Raw genomic sequence first — 26,875 nt, 5'->3', positions numbered from 1 at the left:
TTCTGTTGGCTATTGGCTTTTGCAGGTTACTTTTATCAGTTTGAAGAAGTCCATAACCATTGCTGGTTTGCTTAGTTTTCTCATAATGGACACTGAGTTTTGTCAAATGATTTCTCTATATCCATCAAGTTGATCAAATTTATTTTTTCCACTAATATGGTGAATTGTGTTGTTTTTAAAAATATTTTTAAAATATTGTTGTTTTAAAAATATTTTTATCAATATCAATTCTACCTACATTTAGGTAGAATGTACCTAACACAAAATTTTCTATTTTTCCCATGTTTTTTAGTGTGCAGTTCAGTGGCGTTAAGTACACGCACGTTGTTGTGTAAACCATCACCACCATCCATCTCCAGAATTTTCCATCTTCCCAGACTGAAACTCTGTCTCCATTGAACACTAACCCCCTGTTCCCTCATCCCTCTGGCCCCTGGCAAACACTATTTTACTTTCTGTCTCTACGGCTTTGCCTAATCTAGACACCTAAAATGAGTAAAACCGTACGGTACTTGTCCTTTCGTGTCTGGCTTATTTCAGTGAGCGTGTTTTCAAGGTTCACCCACATCGTAGCCTGTGACAAAAGTTCCTTCCTTCTAAAGGCTGCATGCTGTTCCCTGTGTGTCTATAACACATTTTGTTTCACCCAAACAAAAAACTCCATTTACTGGAAAGATCATCCTTTCCCTATTGAATGGTCTTGGTACCCTTGTCAAATCATTTCACCATTAGCAACAACAACGTTTGATCGTGTACGCAAACTTTTATTCTGAATTCTCTATTCCATTGTTTATAGGTCTGCCCTATGCCATACGGCACATCGTGTAGATATATATACATATAAATATTATTATTATATATCATATGGCATTGCTATTTATTGGAGGCCTAATATTTGGCATATAAATGCTTATAACTGTTCTATCTTCTTGCTGTATTGACCCTTTTACCATTATGTCTTTATCTCTTGTAGGAGTTTTTTAGTCTCCTTTGTCTGATATTAGCATAGGCACCCTTGTTCTTTTTTGCTATTTGCAAGGATTATTTTTTTCATCCTTTCATTTCTAAGCCACGTATGTCCCTAAATCTAAAGTGAGACTCTTCTGGGCATTATGTAATTGAATCCTGACTGGTTTTATCATCCGTTCTTTCAGTCTATGGTTTTTGGAGTTTAATCCATTTACATTTGAAGTAATTACTAGTAGGGAAGTACTTATTTGGCCATGTTGTTTTATGTTTTACATATTTTTGTTGTCCCTCATTTCCTCCATTACTGCTTCACTTTGTGCTTAGTTGATTTCTTTTTGGTTTTTTTTGTTTGTTTGTTTGTTTTTTTGTTTGTTTTTTGTTTTTGTGCTTAGTTGATTCTTGTACCAACACATTTTGGTTCTCTTTTCATTTCTTTTTGTGTATCTTCTACTGGTTTGTGTGTGTGTGTGTGTGTGTGTGTGTGTTGTGTGTGTGTGTGGTTACCATGGGGATTACATATAACATCCTATAGTTATAAAAATCTAGATTACAGATTATATCACAGATTATTAACTATATATGTTATTATTTTCAAAAAAATATTTTATCTATTTGAGAGAGAGAGGGAGTGTGCAGGAGCAGGCAGGAGAAGAAGCAGACTCCCCATTGAGCAGGGAGCCCAACATGGGGCTCGATCCAAGGACCCAGGATCATACCTGAGCCAAAGGCAGACACTTAACTGACTGAGCCACCCAGGCACCCCTATATATTTATTATATCTGTATCTATAATCTATAACAAGTATCTTAAATTATTACCAACTTAATTGTAATGGCTGCTCCAACCCTCCACTTAGTTATTGATGTCACAAATTACTTTGATATATTACACACCCATTAACATAGATTTATAATTACATCTCAGGTATTTGTCTTCTAAATCCTAGATAAAATAAAAAGTGGAGCTGCAAACCAAAATTACAAAAATACTGCTTTTATATATGTGTATGTATTTACCTTCACTGGAGAACTTTATATTTTCAAGTGGCTTTGGGTTACTAGTATCCTTTCATTTCAACTTGGACACTATTTAGTATTTCTTTTGGGGGGCAGATACTGGTAATGAACACCCCCAGTTTTCATATAGGAATGTCTTAAATTTTGCCCTCATCTTTGACAGGTAGTTTTGCCAGATGTAGAGCTATCATTTGATAATTGTTGGTTTGGTTTGGTTTTCCAGTATTTTAATATATCATCCTAACTGCCTTCTGGACTGCAAGGTTTTTGGTGAGAAATCTGCTAATAATCGTACTGGAGATCACTTTATGTGATGAATTGCTTTTCTCTTGCTGCTTTCAAGATTCACTTTTTGTCTTTGCCAGATCTGTTTATGTGTCTCACTGTAGGTCTCTTTGTGTTTATCCTACTGATGGTTCATTGAACTTCTTGGATTTGTATATCCACATCTTTCCTCAATTTTAGCCATTCTTTTTTTTTTTCCAAATAATCACCCGGTCCCTTTCTCTCCTCCTCCCACCTCACTACTCTTTCTCTGCTGGGAACTCCCCTTGTGATTACATTGGTCGGCTTGATGGAGTCTGTCCCGTAAGTCTTTTAGGCTCTATTCACTTTTCTTCATTTTTTCTTCTTTTTGCTCTTCAAACTTGATCATTTCAAATGACCTCTTTTTAAGTTTGCTGATTTTTCTTCCACTTGCTTGAAGCTGCTATTGAATGCTCTAGCAAATGTCTCCATTTAGTTGTCATTTTCAGCTCCAAAATTTGTTTGGTTTAAGAAAAATAAAAATTGCATCTCTTTGTTGACACTCTTATTTTCTTCACATACTGTTTCCCTGATGTCCTTTAGCTCTTTGTTCATGTTTATCTTTAGCTCTTTTGAGGTATTTGACATTTGTTTTAAAGTTCTTGTCTAGTAGATCAGATGCCTTTTTAAAAAAATTGTTTCTTAACTTTTTCCTCCTTTGAATGGGCCATGTTTTTGTTCCCTTGCATACCTTATGACCCTTTGTTGAAAATTGAGCATTTTTGCAAAAACAAGCCCCTAAGATAATGAGTGGGCCTGTGACTCTTCAGATCAGCCTGGGCCCTCTCATGTCTTTTCTGGTCATGCTTTCTGTCTAGGTCTATGTGTTTGTTTGTTTGTTTTTCTTTTTTAATTTTCCCTCGGCTCCTCTTAAATGTCTTAATTTCCTGAAGAGTCTCTGGCTTCTTCTCAGTGCCTTAAGTGTTCTATTGGATTCCTGTGTTTGTTTGTTTGTTTGTTGAAAGGTTTTATATTTATTTGAGAGTGTGAGAAAGACAGTGCATAAGGGGGGATTGGGTCATAGGGAGCAGCAGACTTCCCTCTTAGTGGGAAGCCTGATGTGGGGTTTGATCCTGGGATTCTGGTATCATAACCTGAGCTAAGTCAGCCTCTTAACAGGCTGAGCCACCCAGGTGCCCCTGGATTCCTGTTTGATGATCTCCTTCCCTGCATCCATAGGTCTGCAGTCAGCTCATACTTTTCATGTGTTTCATTGTGTGCCACTGCCTCTCATGGTTTCTTGTCTCACATCCAAATTATATCAACATTTCCCTTCTGAGCTGTGAGTCAGGCGACACAGCAAACAGTTCCTCAGGCAGCCCACAGACAGGCCAGAAGGCTGCAAGCAAGTTCCACTCTGCTCCTTCTATCCCATGGGAGGGAGCCAGGAATTAGGCAAATTTCTTCCAACCACACCATGTAGGGTAGTGAGTGGTACAAGGGCAAGTAAGAACATCACATGATTTCCTCTAATTTTCAACGTGATTTTTCTTTGTTGGACATTCACTTGTTTGCCATAGCTGTTTAGTTTCTGTAGTTGTGTATTTGATGTTTCTGTGGAGAAATGAGGCCCTAGGACTTCCTAGTTCAGTATCTTGTGGATGTCATGGTATATTCATCTTTGCCTAGTATTTTCTTGTTTTTCACATTAATTTTTGTAGATTTATCTTCCAAGTTTATTGACTCCTTCCTTTGTCATCAAGTCTGCTATTGAGACCCTGCAGAGAATCATTTTTAATTTCAGATTTTCTGTTCTACATTTTGTATTTGGTACTTCTTTTGTAGTTTGTGTTTCTGTGAAGAACCATATCATTTTAATCATTTCAAGTGTGCTTTACTGTGTGGAACACTCATGAAAATATACTTTTAAAGTCCTCATATGACAATCCCATCCAGATCATCTCAGGATTGGCCTGTGTTTTTATTTCACCCCAGTGTTCACATTTTCGCGGGTTTTGCATGTCAAGTCATTTCAGATTGTACCACGGACAATGTGAACATTGGGTTGCATGGATCCAGGGTCCTGCTGACATTATCTGGAGAATATTGTTTTTGTGGGCCCTGTTACAGTTGTCTGGAGAATGTTGCTGTTTCTGTTTTTATCAAGTAATCAACCTGCTAAAGGTTCAGACTACAGACACCATCTGGAGCTTGTTTGGGTGGTGGTTAAAATATCAGTTCAGGGCAGCCCGGGTGGCTCAGCGGTTTGGTGCTGCCTTCGGCCCAGGTCGTGATCCTGGAGATCTGGGATCGAGTCCCACGTCGGGCTCCCTGCATGGAGCCTGCTTCTCCCTCTGCCTGTGTCTCTGCCTCTGTGTGTGTGTCTCATGAATAAATAAATAAAATCTTTAAAAAAATACCAGTTCAGTTTTCAAAGATTTTACTCTGTTGGTATGTTGGTCTCATGAACCCGAGACCCGCGTGTGTTCGTTCAGGGTTAGGGAACATCTCTCTCTCTCTCTGCTCTGGGGTTGTCCTTATTCTCTATCCCCCTTTTCCTGGTTAGAAAGATGTTTTTATCTCAAGTTTTATTTGGCCCTCTGCACTGTGGCCACCACAGCCCTGCTTAATGGGGGTCTCCCTTTGAGGTGGAAGTCACACTTTCAGGAGAGCCCAGCAACTGTTTCTGCATTTCCCACAATCTGAGACACTCCCTGTGCAGTTGCTTCTCTGTGTTTTGATGCCCTAGCACAATCTATCTGCTTTCAATTTCGGCATTTGCAAGTAGTGCCCAGAGCTTTTAGCTGAAATGAATGGGAGGGTAGGCAATGGCTGGCTCAGGGTAACATACAGGAACTGGAACTCTGCCAAAACTTGCTGGGAGTTGGACTCTGCCAAAGCTACTTAAATCCCTGTGCCCCTACATCCCTACTTGTACAAAGGTAGTAGCGACAGTACCTACCTCATTTTCAATTTCTGGCATTGCTTTTTGAGGATAAAATGGGATGATGGCCATTGAATGCTAGTAATGAACAGTAAGTGCTCAATAAACATTCATGGCTACTACTATTCATATATTTTCTGTAAGACTAAAAATTTGGATTACAGTTACTAGGAGTGAAAAAATGAAGTCCTAAAAAGTAATAGGTTCAGTGGGTTGGCTACCTGGATGCTGATGCTTGAAGGAAAAGATTGAAAAGGAAGGAGGGTATCTAGAAGAGCAAATTATTCCATGCCAGTTTGGTAGCCACTGGAATTACGCCCTTGTCTTTGTCAATTAACATATATGGCACTCATCAAAACAGAAAATTGCGAAGACAGTTAAGGCAGCTTGCAGGCATGCCTTTTAGAACATACCACATTAAACAAGAATGATTATGTAGGTGTAGGGGCGCCGGGGTGGCTCAATTAAGTGTCTGCCTTCAGCTCAGGTCATGATCTCAGAGTCCTGGGATCAAGTTTTGAGTCAGGCTCCTCGTTCAGTGGGGAGCCTGCTTCTTCCTCTCCCTCTCCCTCTGCCCCTGCCTCCTGCTCGCGCTCTCTCTCAAATAAATAAATAAAGTCTATTTTTTTTAAAAAGGAATAAAGACTATGTGATAAATAAGTATATAATAACTGATCCAGAACACTGCTTTTATTTCCAGGGAAATAACCCAATTTTCCCTTCAAGCCCTTTTATTAAATTACGGGGGAAATGAAACAAAGATTCTTTATCCTTTTTTTGTGTGTGTTTGTTTTCTAATACTACTACTGCTCCATTTGGTCCTTTGCTAGATGGTTGAAAAAAAACATGCAACCCACCGAAGACCTTCAGTCAGTAATCCAGAGGCTGTCCGTGTTTGGGCCAATTAAGTCAGTCACCCTCTGTGGACGGCAAAGTGCCATCGTGGTGTTTGAAGACATGATTTCAGCCTGTAATGCTGTGAACGCTTTTCAAAGCAGGGCCCCTGGCACAATGTTTCAGTGTTCCTGGCAACAGCGATTCATGTCGAAAGATGTAAGACTCCCTATGACTGAAATCCTATGTAAATTCTTAAAGCTCGTTGACATAATTTTTTAAATTTATTTTTTATTTTTTATTTTTTTTGGTGTACATAATTTGTGCTAGTGGTATATGATAATCATAAGTGGTATTTTAGCACTGAAGAAAGGCACGGTTCAAGAATTAGAAATCAGAAATGATAGCATATCCCATTCTTTGAAATGCTTAACTCTTCTAGAATTGGCTTCACAGTTTGGCCTTCCGGGAAAAGAAGCTCATGACTGCATTCATGCATTCGTCTGACAGCCACCTTTCCTGGAGGACGCTGTTTTCTTCTGCGTTAACAGCATGTAGCTTTTCTTTCTCAAGATTTCTGATGCTCTGTTTTGAAATATGCAAGGCCTGAAAACACAAAACCAACAGTGAGGTCAAGAGGCATTCTAACGGGAGTGGGATTATTCGATAGTTCTGATTTTTGTTTCTCATTGATCATGTAATTCTGTTGTGCCTTCAGATGTACGTGTAACGTTGGGCAGTGCTTCTCAAACTTTAATGTGCATACAGACCTCCTCGGGAGATGCGGGATAGGGCCTGGGGTAAGACATTTCTAAAAAGCCCCAGACAGATGCTAAAGCTGCTGGTTCCTGGACCACATTTTGAGCAGAAATAATACCAGAGCAGTTAGTCACGAGTTTATCACATGTAAAAATGAAAGTGATACATGGTAAGAATCTCCTAAAAGTCAACCTATCTGGCTTCTCATCTGGATTCAAGAATGAAAGTGCTCGGCACACACGGCTTATCATTCTCCTCAAAGCTACCTCCAGAAAGGACCGCCCCTCTGCCTTCATACATATCAGAAAAATGAACTGCTTATTTGAGAACTTTAATGAAAATCAGTACTTCTAACATTGTAACAGTTATTTTTTTTTCTGTAACAGTTATTTTTAATCTCAAATTGAGATGTGCTTAAAGCCCACCAAGGTATACCTTGTTTTTTAAAATGCTTATTTTCTTAAGGCAAAGAAATTATTTCCATTTCTACTAGGAAAAAACAAAACCAAAACCAAAAACCAAAAACCAACACTAACATTTCGGGGGAGTTTTGAATATGCTTTCAGCCTGGTCCAAACTTCTTTCTGAAAAGTGCTATCGGGAAAAACTTCAGTAACAAGTCCTTGAGCACAGGCTTCTCTAGCTGTTAACTTCTTTCCAAACATGAGCATCTCTGCTGCCTGCAAAGAAAAGCAAGATTAAGACACTAACTTAATGATACACAAGTCAGTTAACCTCAGAACTAGGGGCTTTTAGGAAACAGAGGGAAGTTTCCTCATGGCCTTTTTTTTTTTTTAAAGATTTTATTTATTTGATAAAGAAAGAGAACACAAGCACGGTGAGAAGCAGAGGGAGAGGGAGAAGCAGGCTCCCTGCTGAGCACAGAGCCAGGCATGGGGCTTGATCCCAGGACCCTGGGATGACGACCCGAGCCAAAGGCAGATGCCCAAACACTGAGCCACCCAGGTGCCCCAGCCCTGGTCCTTTAATGACTAATACCACACAGCAGTGGGGGATGAGGCACCAGGCACCCAGCTGCAAGAGATCTTTGTTTGAGGAGTTGTGGAGAGTTTCTAATTTTCCTCATATTAGATATTTCCCATAGCCTAGCTCTTCTATACTTGACATTTTTAGAGTTGAGGAGCAAATAACTCACTCTTCTTCTGTCTGTATTGTCAAGGAAAAGAAGAGAATACAGAATTGCTTTTGGCACAGAGGTTACTTATTTTTTAAAAAAGATTTATTTATTTACTTGAAAGAGTGCAAGTGGGGAGGGGGAGAGGGAGAGAAAATCCTCAAGCAAACTCCCACTGAGCATGGTGCGCGACATGGGGCTGGATCCCAGGACCCTGAGATCATGACCCGAGTCGAAATCAAGAATCCCCAGATGCTTAACCGACTGAGCCACCCAGGCGCCCCCAGAAGTTACTTATTACAACTTATTCTTAAGGTTTCCAAAAGCTACCTTGGCTTGGCCCATTATCTTGGGAAAAGTATAAGAGGAACATCCTTCTGGACTTTGGCCCAGGTGAGTAAAAGGAGTGTGAAATGTTGCCTATTTGGAGAAAAAGGAAAGAAAAGAAAATTACTTTCTGTATGTGATTTTTAAAAATCATTATTTGTATATATCCTCACAATGCTTAAGTGAGGAGCTTTTTTTTTTTTTGGAACTTTTTTTTTTAAAAAAGTAGGAGTGTTGTGGTATGATATATACACACCATTCACTCTTAGATACGCAGCTTGGTGGGTTTTAACAAATGTACACACTTACTTATGTAACCAGCACCTCGTCAAGATGTAGAGTATCTCGATCACCCCAAAGGGCTCCTCGTGCCCTCTGCAGTCCACCCACTCCTGTCACCCCCAAACCACCACTGATCTGTTTTCTGTCCCTCTTTTTGCCTTCTCTAGAATGTAGTATAAACAGAATCATACATTCTGTAGCTTTTGGTCTTTGGCATAAGACTTTCTGAGAATCACCATGCTGTTGTATTAGTAGCTTGTTCCTTGTCATTTCTGAGTAGAATTCCATCGCACGGACATCACAATTCGTGTATCCACTCACCAGTTGAAGCCACTGGTGTTATTTCCAGTAGGTTGGCTAGGATGACTAAGACCGCTAATGAAAATCTGTATACAGGTCTCTGCATGATTGTGCTTTCAATTCTCTTGGGTAAATACTGAGGGGTGGAATTGCTGGGTTGTGTGGCAAAATGTGGTTTAAAACTTTAGAAGAGGCAGCCAAAACAATTTCCAACGTGATGCATCTTTGACCACTCCTCCCAGCAGCGGATGAGTCCCGGTTGCTCCACATCCTCACGGAACCTTGTTACTGTCAGTTGTTTAACTTGAACCATCCCAGGAGGTGTTAGTAGTATCCTGTGGTTTTAATTTACATTTCCGTAATGACTAATGACATTGAGCATCCTTTCATGTGCTTTTTTAGCTCTTTTTTTTTTTTTAACTTCTTTGGTGAAGTAACCATTATAATACTTTGCCCGCTATTTTAGTTAGATTGGTTGTCTTTTTATTATTGAGTTGTGGTTCTTTACATATTCTGGTTGCAAGCAATTTTCTTAATAGGGCCTTTCTCCTATGTTGTAAAGGGCCATTTATACTTTATTTTCTGTGGGCTATATATTCCTCCCATTGCCCATTTTTACACTAAGTTGTTGATCTATCGCTTTATAATTGTATTTTAAAAAATATATTAGAGAGATTAGCCTTTATTATACCAATTGGAAAATTGTTTCCTCGGTCTGTCATCTGTCTTGATTTTACCTCAGAGAGGTTGTTAAATTGGCTTTAAACAGTAGAATCTATTTCAATATTGGTTATTTAGACTATAGAGCCATCTTTAGATTTTGGGTTTGTTTTTAAGTAGACTCAGTGCCTAGAATGGAGCCCACCACTAGGCTTGAACTCGTAACCCTGAGATCAAGACTTGAGCTGAGATCAAGAGCTGGATGCTGAACCAACTGAGCTACTCAGGTGTCCTTCGTTTTGTTTTGCTTTTTAAAAAAGATTTATTCACTTATTTGAGAGAGAGGGAGGGAAGGGAAGGGGGAAGGGCAGAGGGAGAGAGAAACTCTAAGCAGACTCCCTGCTGAGTATGGAGCCTCGGACTCATGACCCCTAGATCATGACCTAAACTGGAAGCCAAGTTAGAAGCTCAACTGACTGTGCCACCCAGGAGTGTCCCCCCGAATTTTTTTAACAAATATTTTTGTGTATTTCTTGACGAATGACAAGTCCTTATGAGAGGAAATTGATTGGTAATTGATAATATGTACACAGAACATTCAGACTTCACTTCCCATAATCAGATGTGGTGCTATTTCTTAATGAATATTGTTAGAAGACATAAATATATAATGTATGTAGTATATAAATGAAAACAAAATGTAAAATAAAAAATTACTAATGTCACCTATCATTCCCTCCTCAAAGAAAGTTTATTCAAGAAGATATACTGAGAAGTCAGGACATACTGAGAAGTCACAGCCTAAGGCTTGTAAGTGGGAAATTGAAAGGAAACACCAGCCATGGCTAAGGGCCTCAAACAGGTATGTGAAAAACTGGTAGTAAACTGCATTTAACTTATTTATAATCATCCTTATAAGTAAGCATTTAGCTTTTATTTTCAGAAACAGTAGATGTAATTAAGTGTTAGGCTGTGGCATCAGACTGCTTGGTGACTCTGGGAGCTTTTTAACTTCTTTCTGCCATAGCAAACTCTATAAGATGGAGACAAAAGTAGCTATCTTATGGGGCTGCTGGTATATTAAGTGAATATGCATAATGTGCATCAACAGAGTGCCCTGTATGTGGTGAGTTCTCAAATATTTATAATTTTTAAGATGTCCACCCTTTTATTACCTCGTAGGGAAAATGCACAATTTGCCGACAAGGAAACTAATAGGCATTGTTAACTACCGCCCATAATAAAGAAGGATTCAATTATATGAGTGTTAATCCACATTCAATATGGTATCTGTTCATGAAGTCAATGATAAATCCTATGAAGTCAATGATAAAAAACAAATGCATTCTTCTTCACAGGTTCTTTCTTCTGTGTCTTTTTCTGATTTTAAATTGAACCTTGGTTTAATTCATTTGGGTGAACTCTTATAAGTGGTCACTGTTTGTCAAATATTTTACTCTGGGCCAAATCTTTCAGCGTTTAAATGATCTATGTGTGTTCTCTTTCAATTTCAATTCCAATTTGTATCATAGGACAGAAGTCCTAGGAACCTTGAAAAAGAGGACACATGTGACAGTCATTTTTAATTCTGAGGGAGAATCAGGACAATATTCAGATAGGATGCTATGTTTGCTCTCTAAGTACTGGAGAATGAGACCCCCACGTTTAAGTCTGGAACTCCCAATCCCACCCCCACCCTGGTCAAGACTGGTTGATCAATCAGTCCTCTCACATGAGCAGAAACTTCCATCTATGAAGGTTATGCAGCCTGGCACCTAGAATCTTAGTTGATGTTTTCATGGGACAATTATTAAAAACAATTAGGTCTGACAACATGCCCAATTCAATCAAACTGAAAACAGCAAAAGAACAGAAAACAAAAACAAACAAGCAAACAAAAAAACGAACCCAAGAGATAAGAATCTTAAAATATGGTTATGTCTATCAGTGGGGAAAACATCTCCAAATGAAACCAGGAATCTCTTCAGTGGCAAAAACCGAATGTTTCCCATAAGGTTGTAGAGCAGGAAATTTTACCACTGCATAAGCAAAGGTACTCTAAGAATCTGATAACCCTACAAGTGGTTATTAGTTCCATAGTAAAAAACGTAGGCTAAAAATTCTAAGACAAATGGTCATCTCATCTTTGATCATAACGACAGAACTGCAGAGAGCCTAGGGTTCCAGGAGTCAAGGGACTGATTATCTCTGAGTGGTAAGATAAAAAGGGATTTTCAACTTTACCCTTTTCTGTATGCTTTTCCAGATTTTTCAACATTTTATTTTCTACTATGACATACATTAATACTATCAGAAGAACAGAAACTAAAATCAATGCAATTCAGTGGTGAGCCCAAGGTTCAGGGAAGTAACTTGAACTTCAGTTTACTTATTTGCATAGAAGGGAGTGAGGTTCTCCCAGTTTAAAAAATTAAAAAATTTTTTTATTAAAAAAATTCAAATACTCTAAAATTTTAAAGTCCACAATTTGTTTACTTGGAATAAAGTATCACATTATCCACTTGTAGAACATGCAAAAATGCTGTTTCCCCACCATAACAAGCTTTCCAGATCTCCCATTTCAGATTAATTGGAAAATCAAAAGTTGAGTTACTGTTACATAATCTGATTAGAATATAGAACCAAAATAGTTGCGACAATGTTCACAACCATATTGGTGTTTAGGAAAACCCAAGTTAATAATGAAGGACAAATAAGACAAGTTGAATTAAATTAGAGTAATTCTTTGGGAAAAATCAAAATTTAGTCCATTCTACTATAAATTATATAATCCATTTACTACTAGCAACAACAAAAGAGAATTCAGAGGACCTCATTTTTACTTCGTGACTCAGTAAGTTTCTGGGGGCTGACTTACCCTGTCGGAAGCATACACAAGATCAAATAGCCCGAGAATGGTGACAGAGATTCCCACGGCTGGACCGTTTATCACTGCAACCAGAGGCTTAGGAAAATCTATAAAACAGCCTACAAAATCCCTACAGAAATGGAAATACAAAACCGCATTTAAATGTCCCAAAGCAGTATGACTGAAGCACAATAAGCAAGACAGCATGAGTCTGAAATAAACTCTGGCCAGGCTGGACACCCATCTGAATGGCATTTGATGGAAGCTTACACAGTGGGTCCTATAAGCTTGACCGTGGCTCAGTCGCGCATTCTGGGCAGCCTGATCAGGGCTGTCTGTCAGTCCCAGACTTCAAGATTAGGATGGCTGGCTGAGCATATGCCACAATATTATAGCTCAGTGGGAATTAGAAACCTGGTAGGGCAAAATGAATTAGGAAGAGAGAGGCCTTCGTGGCCTCCGTGCTGAGACTATTTCACCTGTCCCGTTACCAGCAGTCACGGAAATCATGCATTCCTCTGGTCAAATGAGAATTTGCTAAATCGCTCTGCTTACTTCATTATGAGAGAATTTTTTTTTTTAATAACTGTAGTTTACTTTTGTGCTTTCCAATCGAATCTCCTGTGGAGCAGCAGGCTGAACGGGTAACAGAAGTTAAAGCGATAGAATAAATGCCCACATATTGACAGGGGCAGTCTGGAGAAATATGCTTGTCCAAAGACACATTAATTACACTAATACACAGAAGCATTTATCTTACTTCTTCTGGACTAAATCACACTTTGATGAGTAAGAATGAGCTCTCTGGCATCAGACAAATGTCACTCTTACCTCAGTAGGATGGCACCATTTTTAGCTTCCTTCTCCATTTCACCAGGGGGAGTATTCATGAAATTCATCAGATCATTCCCACTAGAGTAATAGTCACCATTTCCTGTAAATAGAATCAACAGATTCACAATTCATTCCTTCTGTAATGACTGAGTATGTACTATGTGCCAGGCTCTATGGCACGCACTGGGAGTACACTGGTGAGCCAGCTAGGGCTCCTGCCCTAACTTATAGACTAGTGAGTAGGCTAGACATTGATTTAAAAGCATACACGCAAATGTGGAGAATGCAACCCTGATACAAAGGAGAAGTATTTGATGATGGCACGAGGGTATGTAACAGGGGATTTGTTCTCATCAGGCAGTTTAGGGAGGGACGTTCCTAAGGAGGGAACAACTGAACTGAGAGCTGAAGGACGGGCAATGTTAGCTAGAAGAAGAGGGTTAGAAAGAATTCATGCAGAGGGAACAGCATGTGCAAAGGTCCTGTGAAAGTGGGGACTCTGGCCAGTGTGCCACAGCAGAAAAAGCCAGAGGGGAAGCCGGTGGAGGATGAGGACAAGCAGGATGGACTGTGTGGGGTTTTGCTGATCCATGAAGTTTTGACTTTTATTCTAAGAGCCACTGAAGGTGTTTTGTGTTAAAACATAATTTACATATAAGAACACCAGTTTTAAACGCTTGGTTCAGTGATTTTTGATGGCTGCAAATACCTATGTGATCACCAACTGAAACAAGATGTAGACCATTTCTACCATCCCAGAAAATTCCCTGCAGCTCCTTTCCAACCATCCCACCCCCACCCTGCCCTAGTGCAACTACCTTCTGACTTCAGTCACCACAGAATACTTTTGTCTATTTTAGAAATTCTATAAACCGAATCCTCTAATATGTGCTGTTGTGTCTGTGTGCTCTTTGCTGAACCAGGTCTTAAAGATTCACCTATATTCTCATATCAGTTCTTCATTCTTTTATATTGCTGAGTAGTATTCCACTGTATGACGAGTCAACACTTTCTTTATGGACATCTGAATTGTTTTTAGCTACTGTGAATTGGGTTACAAAGCATTCTGTGGATACACACTTAATTTATCTGAAGTAATTGCTCAGGGGCGGATTGATACACCACTGTGTTTCACTCCATAAAATGTTGCCAACAGTTTTCAGAAGTGATCTCCTATTAGATACGTGTAGAGGTTCCAGTTGCTCCACATCATTACCAATATTTTGTATTATCTTTTAGATTTTAGTCACTCTACTGGGTGAAATATCTCATTGTGCATTTGTTTTTTGATGGCCAATGATAGTGAGCATCTTTTCATGTGTTTATTGGCAATCTGTGTGTCTCCTTTTATGAAGTGTCTAAGTCCTTTATCTAGCTTTTACATCTGATTGTTGTTCTTGTTGCTTTCTAAGGAGTTCTTTATATATTCTGTATATCAATCCTTAATCAGATTTACATATAGCAAATATTCCCCCTGCCCTAGCCTGTAGTACTTGTATATTCATTTTCTTACTATTGTCTTTGATAAGCAGATGTTTTAAATTCTGATGAAGTCTAAGTTGTAAAGTTACTTTTATGGTTAGTGCTTTTTGTGTCCTGTCCAAGAAATCTCTGCCCACCTCAAGGTCACAGAGGTCACATTGTTTTCTTCTAGAAGCTTTATATTTCTGGGTTTTATGCTTACATAACTTTTAAATTAACTTTTAATTAATTTTTGTAGAGGGTGTAAGATGGGGATGAAGTTCATTTTCCCCTATATGGATATTTAGTTGCTCTGGCAACACTTATCAAAAGATTTTTCTTTTTTCCACTGAATTGTCTTGGTGCCCCTAAAGAAGTTTTAAATGGGGGGGGGGGAATATGTTAGGGCTTATTTCAGTTCATACAAGAGTCCATGGTAGCTTGGACTACTGCGGAGGAGATGGAAAAAAGGGCTAACTTCAGAGATACTCATGAAGTGAAATGGGATTAGACTGGACATGGGAAGTGAGAGAGGGACAAGGTCAATAATGAATGTTAGGATTCTGGTCTACAAGAACAGGGTAGATGTGGCACCCAGTGTGATCTGGAACACTGAAAAAGCTCCAGAGAGAAAGATGTGGGAGGTGACACCTGTGAAAAAGTGTCACGTGGGTACACAGGTTGGGAGCCCTGGGGACCATCCTGACCAAAGATACCAAGGGGGGAAGCACCGGCATGTAGACTTTTGTTGGGAGAGTGGACACGGATGCAGGGTCCAGGGAGGGCAAGAAGCGAGAAGAAAACCATGCTAAGGACTGAGCCTTCAGGCTTTTGATGGCCACACAGAGGATGAACCTACAAAGGAATCAGAGACAACATATCAAGGGGCAGGCTGTGCCAAAGAAACCTTGGGAAGACCAAGTTTAAGAAGGAGGGAAAGTCAGATGAAGCCTGAAAAATGTCCCTGGATTTAATGATACAAAGGTCAGAGTGGGGAATCTAATCAAAAGGTAGAGACCACACTGAAATGTGCTTAAGGGCAAGTTTCAAAGGAAAAATTCAGAAGACATATTTATTTTGTAGTCAGACGTTAGACAGTTCCTTCTGGGGAGCTGAGAAACAGCTATATTTGCTATCCACAGTATTTTTACATATAAATTTTTCTTTAATTTTTTTCCCTACATTTCTTTCAGGAGCAAATACTATCATAAATACTATTTTTAATAATTTTATGAATATTTTGACACTTTGATGCTGGTCCTTAACGTACATTTAAAAAGTTAACACCTGGGCTTTCCCATGGACTCAACACAAGTTGAGTGATGGACAAGGGACAGAGAAGAAAAGTGCCTGGAAGTGTTCAGGAAAAGAGCTAAAGAGAAAACCACAACCACAAAGAAGTGATGCCATTAGAAGCTGTAAAATGGAGCATTAGAAGCTAAAAATGCAACCAGGGAACTGGAGTACAGGATCAAGGCTAGTGAGCAAAATAACAGAAGACAAGAGTTAAGAATTCAGAGAAACTAGAAGATAATAGGTCCAGCAGACCAGACAATTCTTTTCTATAACTAGGATTTCTTTCAAAAAGAACAGACCATTTAAAACAAAAAAATTCAGAGATATTATCAAAGAAAACTTAAAACAAGCCCTTGATAATCAGTTTTAGCAGGATACGTGTCCTATGAAAAAGTGATAAAGAATGGGAAAGTTGGGGATCCCTGGGTGGCTCAGCGGTTTGGCGCCTGCCTTTGGCCCATGGCGCGATCCTGGAGTCCCGGGATCGAGTCCCACGTCGGGCTCCCTGCATGGAGCCTGCTTCTCCCTCTGTCTGTGTCTCTGCCTCTCTCTCTCCCTCTATGTCTATCATGAATAAACAAATAAATCTAAAAAAAAAAAAAAAGAATGGGAAAGTATCCCCTAGTCTTCTGGGGGTGGTGGGGATCTTATAAAAGGGCTAAAAACAAAATAATAGCCCCAAACTTCTCTGGGGCAGCATTCTATGCTAGAAGACAAAGGAACAGTACTTTACAGACCTATACACTTGCAAGTGAGGTCTGTGGGGTGTCGAGAAATGCATGCTACCTTCCTCACCTTCTATAGGAGCAACCAACAGACACTGTCCAAGGGAAATAATACAAGATAGACACATTGATGGGTACCATATAAAGCTATAAAAGCAATGAGCAGAAGCAAAAGAAAAACCTTTCAAACCATGAGAAATAAAACACATACAAAGATAAAAACAGACAATGAAATAAAAAATAACAGTGAAAAGAAGCATTATAGGTAGTAAGCATGTAAGATCCCAGAACTGAAATGTAACAGATGTGTCATACACATAAATCTAAACAGGTAAATGGTCCTTTACTAAATCAATCAATCAATCAGATCGGATCAAAGGGGGGAAAATCTAACAATGTGTTCTATGAGACATAGACTATAAAAAGTAATTAAAAAAGATAAAAAGCCAAAAGGATGGGTAAAGGTTTGCCAGTCAAGTTCAAAGAGTACTGAGGCAGGTGTTATGGCATTAATACTTGACAAGGTTGACTTCAAGCCAAAAAGCATTACACGAGACAAGAGATAATCATTTTATAATGATGGATAACCATTCACAAGTCTTTTAGTGTCAAAAAAAAATAAAAACTTGCTTTAAAGCAAAAATAACTTTTTGACATGAAGGAGAAACTGAAAGAAACACAATAGCAATAATTGCCTTTAATTTACTTTTTTCAGTCTAAGAGTGATTAATTAGAAGAAAAAAACAGAAGTGAGGGAACCTAACATAAATTAGAAAGGTAAGTCTAATCAGTATATTTTTAATTATATACTTTAAAAGAATGAACTTATTTTGGAGTAGTTCCTGGATGATATTTAAAATTGGCCATTTTCCAGTTCTTTATCTTCACGGTAGAGAGTTCAATTTAGAGCAAACTACAGGAAACTTAATAGATTTTTTAAAAATAAATCTAATGAGGTGCCTGGGTGGCTCAGTCAGTTAGGCATCCGTCCGACTCTTGAAATGTCCAGCTCAGGTAATGATCTCAGGATTGTGAGATCGAGCCCCACATTGAGCCCTGCACTGGGTATGGAGCCTGCTTAAGACTCTCTCTCTCTTTCCTCCCCAACCCCCATCCCCAACCCAAAATAAATAAATAGTAAATCTAATTAGTAAATCTAATAGAACTGATAATTTCTGATTATAATTCAGTGAAGCCAAGAATCAATAACAGAAATGGAAAACCAAAAACCAACCAACCAACCAACAAACAAAAACTTTCTGGAAATTTAAGGAACTATCATTATTACATAAAGCTTGGATGAAAGAGGAAATGGAAACCAAAAGTGAAGAATATATAAAAAGTTAACTATGGTAAAAGCACTATTTATCAAAACTTTCAGTGTTCTCACCTATAAAATAAGAGTAATTATAGAGCCTAACTTCATTGAATTTGTTGTAAGAAAGCTTGGAAAATTTTAAAAAATAAAAAGAAAAGTTTAAAAAGAATACGGTATCTCAGTACTGGAAAAGACCTTGGGGCTATTTACTCCATTTCTTATCTGGTAGGAAATCCCCCTAAATAGAAATTTAATTATTTTTAAAAATCCAAGAGAATGTCTTACCCGTTAAAACAATTATGGTCGAGTCATCCTTGCTTGCAGCTTCAAGTGCAAGCATGATTTCCCGATACATCTATGTGAATGGGGGAGACGAGAAAAAGAAAGGAACTCTGAAAATGACAATCATCACATGGGATTCACTCACTCAGTCAGCCTGGCCTCTGCCAAGTGCCAACTGTTGTACTGGTTGTATTTACATAAACTAAACGGTGGCCCAATACACTCAAAAGGCTTTTCATTCCTTTTACAGTTACTTGCTGTGTATTATGTACCATCTGCTCTCGTGGACACTGGGGGATATATTCACCTCTCCCCAAGGTGAACAAGACACAGTCCTTGAGCTTTTGGAATTAATAGAGAGGGGGAGCTCTAACATGCAGATCGCTTGGAGGAAGCACTGATGCGTCTAGCATGGGTAGGATGGGAGGAGGCCAGAAAAAGATTTCCATGAAGCAGTTTTTCAGCTGGGACCTCAGAAAAAGAACATGTGTCCCAGGCAGTCCGGAAAGTGTTAAAGGCTGGGATTTCAAGACACTGTAATGGTAGCCAAAGACAAGGGGCTCAATATTTTAAATCAGCAGCATCTCTGAAAATCTTGGATGTGTCACTGTTATAGCTTTTAATGCACTGGTGCGTTTCTACCTCAGATAAGACATCAGTGTGGAGGGAATGATGAAGAGGCTTGATATTTATGGATATGCAGACACTGAAAAAAAAATTTGGACTTGACATAATATACAAGTAAAGATGAAATCGTATTCACTGAGGGAGGGAAAGACAAAATAACTCCATTATTATTATGGTTATGATGACGCAGCATGACAGGGTAATTGGCAAGAGTGGGGATTAGGAGATGGATATATGATATATGAGGGTTTCAATTTAGGTTTCCTGGCTTATTAGTTATGTGAATTGGAGCAAGTTACTACTTAGCCTAAATATTTTATTGTTAAATAGTATTAAAAGTAGGCTCCTTGTGGGAATTAAAGAAACCTCTGTGTGGAAAGTGCTGACATATACTGAGCACTCTGTAAAGAGTAGTGGCTATTACTATCATTATCATTATCATCATCATCATCATCATCATCAACACCATGATTACACAGAAATGAGGCAAGGGCAAGGGAAATGAAGTTTTGAGAATCGAATGTTCTATAAGTCAATGGCACATAGCCAACTTCAGGAAATTCTTATTTAACACTATTTTAAGTGAGCATGCTCTTTCTGGTACAATGTAGATGATAAACCCAACGAGAAGGGTTATAGCCCTCTCAAATTTTACTTGTAGATGAGCACCAAGTGTCCAATTAATTCCCTATAATTTTTCAAATGGAAGGGGTGGAAGTGGTTATTTTTATTATCATTCTAGTTCAATGAAAGATTCAGAGACCAAAGGTGCTCTTGTGAAGCAGCTCATTTGAAGCAGAGCTGCGTTATGTTATATTTAAGATGAAGGTCTTCTTTCCTTTCTCCCTCTCCTTGTACAAAACAAAGGTGCATGCAACTTGAGCAGTGCTCACTCTCAAGTCTAAGTGACATGAGCAAAGTCCGGAGACGGTCTATATCAACCTCTACACATATTCTCTTATGTAGATATATGTTTCATTTATATTAATTTATTTATGCTTCTGTCACTAGGAAAGTTGCAGTGCTTTTTGGACACATAGAACCTACCCGAAGTCAACAAATTCTAAATAACAAATGCCCAACTCTGTTATATGAAGAAGTAGCCACTGTTACGAATCTTCCTGCACAAATCAAACAAGAGATCAGAAAAAAAAAGCAATGAGTTTTTGAGTAAAATACACCGAAGGAACTAGTTTTTGAGTAAAATAGACCGAAGGAACCAGGAAAAGCAGGACAAACTCCCAGGGCAGGTCACGTTACCTGAATGGTCAATGCATTCTTTTTGGCGGGCCGGTTCATCATGATCTTTGTGATGCTGTCTTCAGAGGTCACCACCAGGGTTTCATATCCAGGTTGTTTCCTGTCTGTTTCAGGCTTCACTTGGCTAGAGGAGTCAGACGAACTCAGATCAGACACCAAATCCACATAGTTTTGTCTGGCAGTTTCCTGAAGAGAAGAGGACAAGGAGCTCCAGCCCATGGTCAACAAATAAGCATTTTGAGCAACTTACAATGCTCAGAAACAGCACCTTGTGATGAAGAAAGAACAGGTCTGATTCAACAGAATCTGTCCAGGCCTCACAGGTTCCATCTTCAATGGTTTAATAGTGAGAAGCACCTAGCCTCCTTCAGGAGTAGAGCAAGTAAAATAAAAAGCAAAGTAGCAAGTAAATTTTTTACCTTGGGCAGATTGCCAAGAGCATTCCATGCATCCCATTTGGCCTTATTGATCAAGTCAAACACACCTGGTCTGGGTGTATTACAAGGCCCCTCAGTGGTCTGTGAAAACGAGAGGGTGACTATCAGTCAAACATCCATGCAAATTAGAGTGTCAAATATTTAAGATCCATAAAGTGCACAACTGGTGTGAATGCGCCTTCGCCTCGCAAACACTTTCAGAAAATACTTGAATTCAACTTAACTTTCCCTTTCCCGTCTCTTTGATGCTGCTGCTAAAAATCCACAACAGAAAAAAGACTGGAGAGACCAAATGCGCCATCAGCTACCAGTCCCTAAAGTAAGTTAAAATGCCTGCATACGAAAACAATGCAAGACAAGGGTTTGGGCAAAGTATTTTATAAAAAGTTCTAATAGTTCATTAGTGCTATATTGATGATCCCATTTTTCACAATCAAAATATCCAAGCAAACTATCTTCAAAAGTAACCAGCCAACAAACATGTGGAAACCTACCGTATATTCTGAAAGCCCACTCAGAGGTACAGAAAAATACCACTGTTTCAGCGGTGGGCTTTCTGCTAAGTGAACAGAGGCGTACTGGGGTAGTAGGGACGGGCAGGGGCCAGAGCCACTGGCCCTCTGCAAACGTAACTGAAGACTATGCAAGTAGGATGTAAAAACAATGAAATTTTACTTGTTTGAGAGTAGGTGGAATGAGGGTTTTGAGATGAATATCCCATCTAACTGCTTTCCATTTAAAAAGGCACATTTATTTATTTTTTAAGAATTTTATTTTTATTTATTCATGAATGAAAGACAGAGAGAGCGAGAGAGCGAGAGGCAGAGACACAGGCAGAGGGAGAAGCAGGCTCCATGCAGGGAGCCCGACGTGGGACTCGATTCCCGGTCTTCAGGGTCAGGCCCTGGGCCGAAGGCAGGTGCTAAACCGCTGAGCCACCCGGGCTGCCCCAAATAGGCACATTTAAAGACTCTGAATTCCCTAATTAGCTAAAGGGGGAAAGAAGAAAGAGGCTTTGAGAAACAAGAGCAGTAGAGGTGGCTTAGACTTTCCAAAGACAAAGAGACAAGAGTCACCCCGCAAGAGGCAGGCCCTGGAGAAGTGGAGGCAACATGGTGCCCCTGGCCTTGTCCTTCCCGCACCCACCATGGAGTCGGGTCGGCAATACTCCTCCCAGAATGGATGGGTGTCAACACCCCGGGAGTACTCCTGCCAGGGAAGCTCGCTGGAGTCTTGCCTGAGTCCAAGGGTCTCATCTGGAGCTCTATCACATGTGCAGGGCCTGCTAAACAGTCAGACCCCCCCCCCCCGCACCCCCCCCGCACCCCCCCCCAGCTCTAACTCACGCTGTTAGACTCTCAGGGCAGACAGACACTCCGTATCAGGCATGATATTTTGACAGCTTAGGGATTACCTCCTAGAAGTCAGGGCCAAAGGCCAGGCCTAAGCAAAGTCAAAATCTTCACAACACACACCCAGAGAACAAGAAGGGAGGCTCGTGCCCATCACACGCAGGTGCCCAGACCAGCTGACGTCCCAATGCGGTCTTTACAGACGTTACAACTTAAAAACTTCAGTTATAAATTTTTGTTATAGGGCTACCAGGGTAGCCCAGTGGTTGAGCGTCTGCCTCCCGCTCCGGGGGTGATCCCAAGGTCCTGGAATCGAGCCCTGCATTAGGTTCCCCATGGGGAGCCTGCTTCTCCCTCTGCCTGTGTCATTGCCTCTCTCATGAGTAAGTAAATAAAATATAAAAAAAAAATTGTTTTGTTACAAACATTTTCAAACGTACATAAAAGTAGAATATTATAATGAATTCCCAATACTCAGCCCAACTCAGTAACTATTACTTTTGGGCCTTTGTCCATCCTTCTCTTTCCTTTTTTGCTCATTTTAGTGAATCCCAAACACCATACTATTTTACCCCTACGTATGTAGTGTGCATTCCTAAAGAACGTCAACGTTTTCTTATATGATCATGGTGCCATTAATAATAACTCCCAGGTGATGAAGTTTTGGAATACAGGTGAGGTCTGGAGCTGACGACCAAGAAAGAATTCTTGAGACATCTTTGGTGCAAGATGGTGATTTTTATTAAAGCTTGGGGACAGGACCCGTGGGCAGGAAGAGCGGCTGCCCCGGGCCTGTGAGCGGGGCTGACTGTATACCTGTGAGTTGGGAGGGGTGTGAGGATAGCGTCCTCTCTAAGGAATTTTGGAAGCAAGGTTTCCAGGACCCTGAGGGGGCTGCTACTGTTGGGAAAGGTCACTTATTAGCGTCTAATAAAACCTGAGTCATGAGACCCTTCAGATGTGTATCTGTGGGCCATGTGCTTGGGGGATGATCGCCAGCATGTATCTTGGGGGGTAGAGATAAAGGAACTTTCTAAAGGAATTAGAAACATTTCCATATGTTAAAGTAGACTTACAGGATCCTGGGGGTCAGACTAAGATTGCCTTCTGTCCTTAGCGAAGTATGAACCTCGAGGCAGTTGAGTCCGTAGAGGAAGGTCCCTCTGCCTGTTTCAAGGACTTGTCAATGTGCTTTGTCCTCAGCTAGTCCTCTGTTCCCTCATCGGTCTACACATTTGGTGGTTACCTCTTTTAAGTCTCTTGGACTCCGGAGTGATCCTGACGGGTTACTTCCTGCCTTAACAATACTGCAAAGCCCAATATACGAAAACTGTCACGTATACACTGTTCAGGGGAAAAGCAGCAGCACAATCCCTAAACTATGAGAACTGCATTTCAGTAAAACACGCAGCAGATCTATTTGAGGGTCCATCTGCCCAAAACGTCTCTCAATCACATCAGAACTCAGATGTTTACCTGCTTATACAGTGCATAGAGTTTTAGCTTCACTTCATTTCCTGGGTCCTTCTTCAACAGTTTCACCTGATTCATCGCACTCTCAAAATCCTTCTGACTCGCTCCCATTGCTGTTTTGCTCATGTGCAGTGAAAGTGCTTGCATCTGCAGGGAACTGCAAATAAGCAGACTGATTTCTAATTGCTCCCAATCCTTGCATACCCAAATGTTCTATTTCTCCTGGAACACGTTCCCTTCCCTATACCCGCCCCTTTACAAGCTGGCGGCCAACGGTTAGTGGTGCAGAAGCCACGGGCAGGCAGTCCCAACATGGGACACTTAGGCATGACGAGTAGTTTGAGCTAAAAGTGAGCAAAGCCCAGAAGATTCAGGAAAAGCTCTGCCTCCCCACCAACTGCCTACGTTTAGGTTGGAAAGAGGAGCTTGTACCTGGAAGAGGGCCATGAATAGAGATTCCTCTTATTTAATAAACTTTTTTTTTTGCATAATGGAAGAACCTTTGTTTTCCCATGACCTCCTCTCCCCTTTCTGCTAATGGTCTCCCGCCTCTGCTTTGTATCCTCAGGGCCCTACTCTTCTCCTTAGCTCTGAACAGAGGCTTTAAAATAGAAATCCTGTCGGCCTCAGGTTGCCGGTCTTTGGAATTTCACGTCTATGTGGATTCCCCATAGTATGAAACTAAATTTGATTTTCTCCTGTTAATCTGTCGCATGCCAATTTGATTGTTATCCAGCTGGAAGGACTGTGAGGGGGGAATCAGCTTCTTCCTCCCCAACAGTGGTTTCCAAAATGATCCCTAGAAGACAAAATCAATACAGAGGCTAACTGTAGTAATCTTAAAATAAAGGAAGCTATAAGCCAGCATAGTATTTGTAGCAATTCAAATTACTGACCAAAGAAGCCAGAACCTGAATGGCCATGTAAATTTTGACACAGGTAAGAAGGATTAAATGAAAGGCATGCAAGATGGAAGTGAGCAGGACGCTGGGCCTGAAGAGGTTAAGTGCACAGAAACTGGCCCTTTGTGTTCCAAGGACCAGAAACCCTGTCTGCTCTCACTGATGAACAAAGTATAAACCATTATCAGGTCAATTCTGTCCAGTAAAATGTGTGTCCCAACATACAGATGGAAGCGATGTAGGAGAGAACTTGGAATTCAGAGCCAAAGGCCAAGAAAGAGTTCTTGAGACATCCTGGGTGCAAAAATGTGGTTTTATTAGAAGGGACAGGACCCATGGGCAGAAAGAGCTGCCCTGGGGTCACGAGGAGTGGCCCATTATACAGTTTCAAGTTAGGAGGGGGTGAGGGAGAGCGCAGGTCTCTAAGGAAATTTTGGAAGCAAGGTCTCCAGGACCTTGAGGGGATCAGCTGTTGCTGGGAAAAGGTCACTTATTCCTAATAAACCCTGATGCAGGAGACCCTTCAGGTGGATATGGGCGGGTCCCATGCTTGGGCGGGGGTCGCCAACCTGCATCTTGGGGGTGGAGCTAGAGGATGTTTCCAAAGGGCTTTTCTATGTCAGAGGAGACTCCCAGGTCCTGGGGTCGGGCTCGGGCTCAGATCCCTGCTGCCCTCAGCAAAGCCTGAGCCCGGAGGCAGTGGGGCTCCTACAGGAAGGGCATCTGCCCGTTGCCAGGACGTGTCAGTGGGCTGTGAGCAGTGAGGAAATTTAATTTTTTTTTTGCCTTCTCTCCCACATCGGAAGGAGGGGAGGATGGGTTAACATACGAGAAATGTTCAAAAAGCAGATGAGCTGTTTTTGGCATTCCAGACAAAGAGCCCCTTCTCGGTAGGTGGGGGAACTACCTAGGGGGGGAGTCTAACTGCTGTGGATGCTAGTGTGTGACGCTGCCCTGAACCCCCGTAACTACATACTCACCCTGGGAAGTTTAACCAGCCAGCTAGGAGCAGAGCAGAAACAGCAAGCACAACCTGGTACAGTTTTTTAGTTGGCAGAGGAGAAAATTTCAGTGCATGGTATTGAGGCCACAAACAAAAAAACAGATGCTCCCCACAATGACCCTGGGATATAAAGTTAGAGTTAATGGGATCAATGAGGTTTAAAATGATACAGTCCTCCGGAACGCTCACACCTAATGGATGCTTCCTCTGCAATAATATAACTTTTTCACAGAGTATAATGAACCCTAGGATCAAACTCTGAAATACCAGCAACTCGATAAAATCGTCAATAATTTCTATATCAAATAACTAGATCAGGTTCTTCCCCAAAACGGGAGAACTCTGCATCCCACATGATGCATGTTAAGTTCCCAAGACGAAAGGAGAACAAAATGTCCATAAGAGAGCCCAAGTGCGCAAGTTCTCACGACATACAGCTTCTTTTAGAGGGAGTTAAAAAAATGACAAAACACGACCATCTAATTCATAAAATCAAGAAAGTCATTCCTAAGCCCACCGCGTCCCAACGACCGCGCGCCCAGGTTTTCTGGCTCCGCGCGCAGAGCCGCTTTCCGAGGCTCATTCACACGGGGGGTGGGGGTGGGGGTGGCGTGTCGACTCACAGGGGCCCGACTCACAGGGGCGCGTCCTCCGAGCGGCACCCCGGGGGCGGCACCTCGACCGCGCGGCCTCTGCCCTGGGTGGGAGAGCCGGGCGGGGGGGGGGCTGAGCTCCTTTGGCCACTTGCGTCCGGGCCCACGAGCCCCCGGGGCCTCACACCCGCCGCGGGGGGACCTCACGAGCACCCGAAGCCTCGCACCCGCCGCCCTGGGGCTCTCGCACCCGCTGCGGGGGGACCCCCCAGCCCCGAGGGCCCTCGCACCCGCCGTGGGGGGACCCCCACGAACCCCCGGGGCTCTCGCACCCGCCGCGGGGGGACCCCACCAGCCCCCGGGCCCTTGGACTCACCGCGAGGGGACCCCACGAGCCCCCGGGCCCTTGGGCTCGCCGCGGGGGGACCCCACGAGCCCCGGGGCCCTCGCACCCGCCGCGAGGGGACCCCACGAGCCCCCGGGCCCTTGGGCTCGCCGCGGAGGGACCCCACGAGCCCCGGGCCCTCGCACCCGCCGCGGGGGGACCCCACGAGCCCTGGGGCCCTCGCACGCGCCGCGGGGGGACCCCACGAGCCCCCGGGCCCTTGCACCCGCCGCGGGGGGATCCCATGGGTCCCCGGGGCCCTCGCACCCGCCGCGGGGGGCCGCCTCCGCCCCGAGGAGCCGGACGCCCGCCGTCGCCCTGCCCGGGGCCCTGCCGCTGCCCGGACGAGGTAAGGGAGGGGCCGCTCCCCGCGGACGGAGCCCCGGCCCCCGCCCCCGCCCCCCGGCTCCCCACTCCCGGCCCCCCAGGCCCGGCCCCCGCCCCGGCGCTCACCTCGGGCCTGCTCCCGGCCGCCAGCACCGGACTGCGCCCGCCAAGGCCATGACTGACGCCGCTGCAGGCCGGGACAGCGGGGGGCGGGGCGGGGGCGGGACAGCGCCCGGGGTGACGCGCGACCCGGAGGAGG

At 42.1% G+C, this 26,875-nt stretch overlaps 3 protein-coding genes across 4 annotated transcripts in view; 1 reads left to right on the top strand and 2 right to left on the bottom strand.

Annotated features, from left to right (window-relative positions):
* The window catches only part of LOC129508227 (testis expressed protein 56-like), a 16,927-nt gene extending 10,636 nt beyond the window's left edge, over nt 1-6,291 (top strand). The window contains exon 3 of the mRNA XM_055323241.1: nt 6,006-6,291. Coding sequence (XP_055179216.1) covers nt 6,006-6,291 — 286 coding nt within the window. The remainder of the gene's footprint in view (nt 1-6,005) is intronic.
* On the bottom strand, nt 6,281-26,875 carry ECI2 (enoyl-CoA delta isomerase 2). Of its 2 annotated transcripts, none has more exons than XM_055322675.1 (10): nt 26,743-26,875; nt 23,410-23,563; nt 20,564-20,662; nt 20,145-20,330; nt 18,261-18,330; nt 13,173-13,275; nt 12,351-12,471; nt 8,234-8,323; nt 7,305-7,448; nt 6,281-6,615 (listed from the first exon to the last, which is right to left on the bottom strand). In XM_055322675.1, the coding sequence occupies exons 1-10, from the start codon at nt 26,790-26,792 to the stop codon at nt 6,460-6,462; spliced, it is 1,173 nt and encodes a 390-aa protein (XP_055178650.1). In that variant the 5' UTR covers nt 26,793-26,875; the 3' UTR covers nt 6,281-6,459. The 2 variants fall into 2 exon arrangements, with proteins under 2 accessions (XP_055178650.1, XP_055178651.1); XM_055322676.1 differs by lacking the exon at nt 26,743-26,875 and adding an exon at nt 25,289-25,356.
* On the bottom strand, nt 25,301-26,550 carry LOC129507896 (protein tfg-1-like). Its single transcript, XM_055322677.1, has 3 exons — nt 26,281-26,550; nt 25,950-26,008; nt 25,301-25,431 (listed from the first exon to the last, which is right to left on the bottom strand). The coding sequence occupies exons 1-3, from the start codon at nt 26,533-26,535 to the stop codon at nt 25,377-25,379; spliced, it is 369 nt and encodes a 122-aa protein (XP_055178652.1). The 5' UTR covers nt 26,536-26,550; the 3' UTR covers nt 25,301-25,376.

The sequence above is a fragment of the Nyctereutes procyonoides genome, unplaced genomic scaffold, assembly GCF_905146905.1.
Source record: "Nyctereutes procyonoides isolate TBG_1078 unplaced genomic scaffold, NYPRO_anot_genome, whole genome shotgun sequence".
Lineage (NCBI taxonomy): Eukaryota > Metazoa > Chordata > Mammalia > Carnivora > Canidae > Nyctereutes > Nyctereutes procyonoides.
Note: the sequence above shows the minus strand (reverse complement) of the source record. Positions and strands in the feature narration are given on the sequence as shown.

Excerpts from the sequence above, each read along its gene's own strand:
- LOC129507896 (XM_055322677.1), bottom strand. The coding sequence starts at position 26,535 with ATGGGATCCCCCCGCGGCGGGTGCAAGGGCCCGGGGGCTCGTGGGGTC. Across the intron at positions 26,009-26,280 it reads GCTCGTGGGGTCCCCTCGCG|GGCAGAGGCCGCGCGGTCGA; the intron begins GTGAGTCCAAGG and ends TCTCCCACCCAG. Across the intron at positions 25,432-25,949 it reads CGCTCGGAGGACGCGCCCCT|GGTCATTGTGGGGAGCATCT; the intron begins GTGAGTCGGGCC and ends TTTATATCCCAG.
- ECI2 (XM_055322675.1), bottom strand. The coding sequence starts at position 26,792 with ATGGCCTTGGCGGGCGCAGTCCGGTGCTGGCGGCCGGGAGCAGGCCCG. Across the intron at positions 13,276-18,260 it reads GACCATAATTGTTTTAACGG|GAAATGGTGACTATTACTCT; the intron begins GTAAGACATTCT and ends TTCTATTTACAG. Across the intron at positions 12,472-13,172 it reads AATGGTGCCATCCTACTGAG|GGATTTTGTAGGCTGTTTTA; the intron begins GTAAGAGTGACA and ends CCATTTCTGTAG.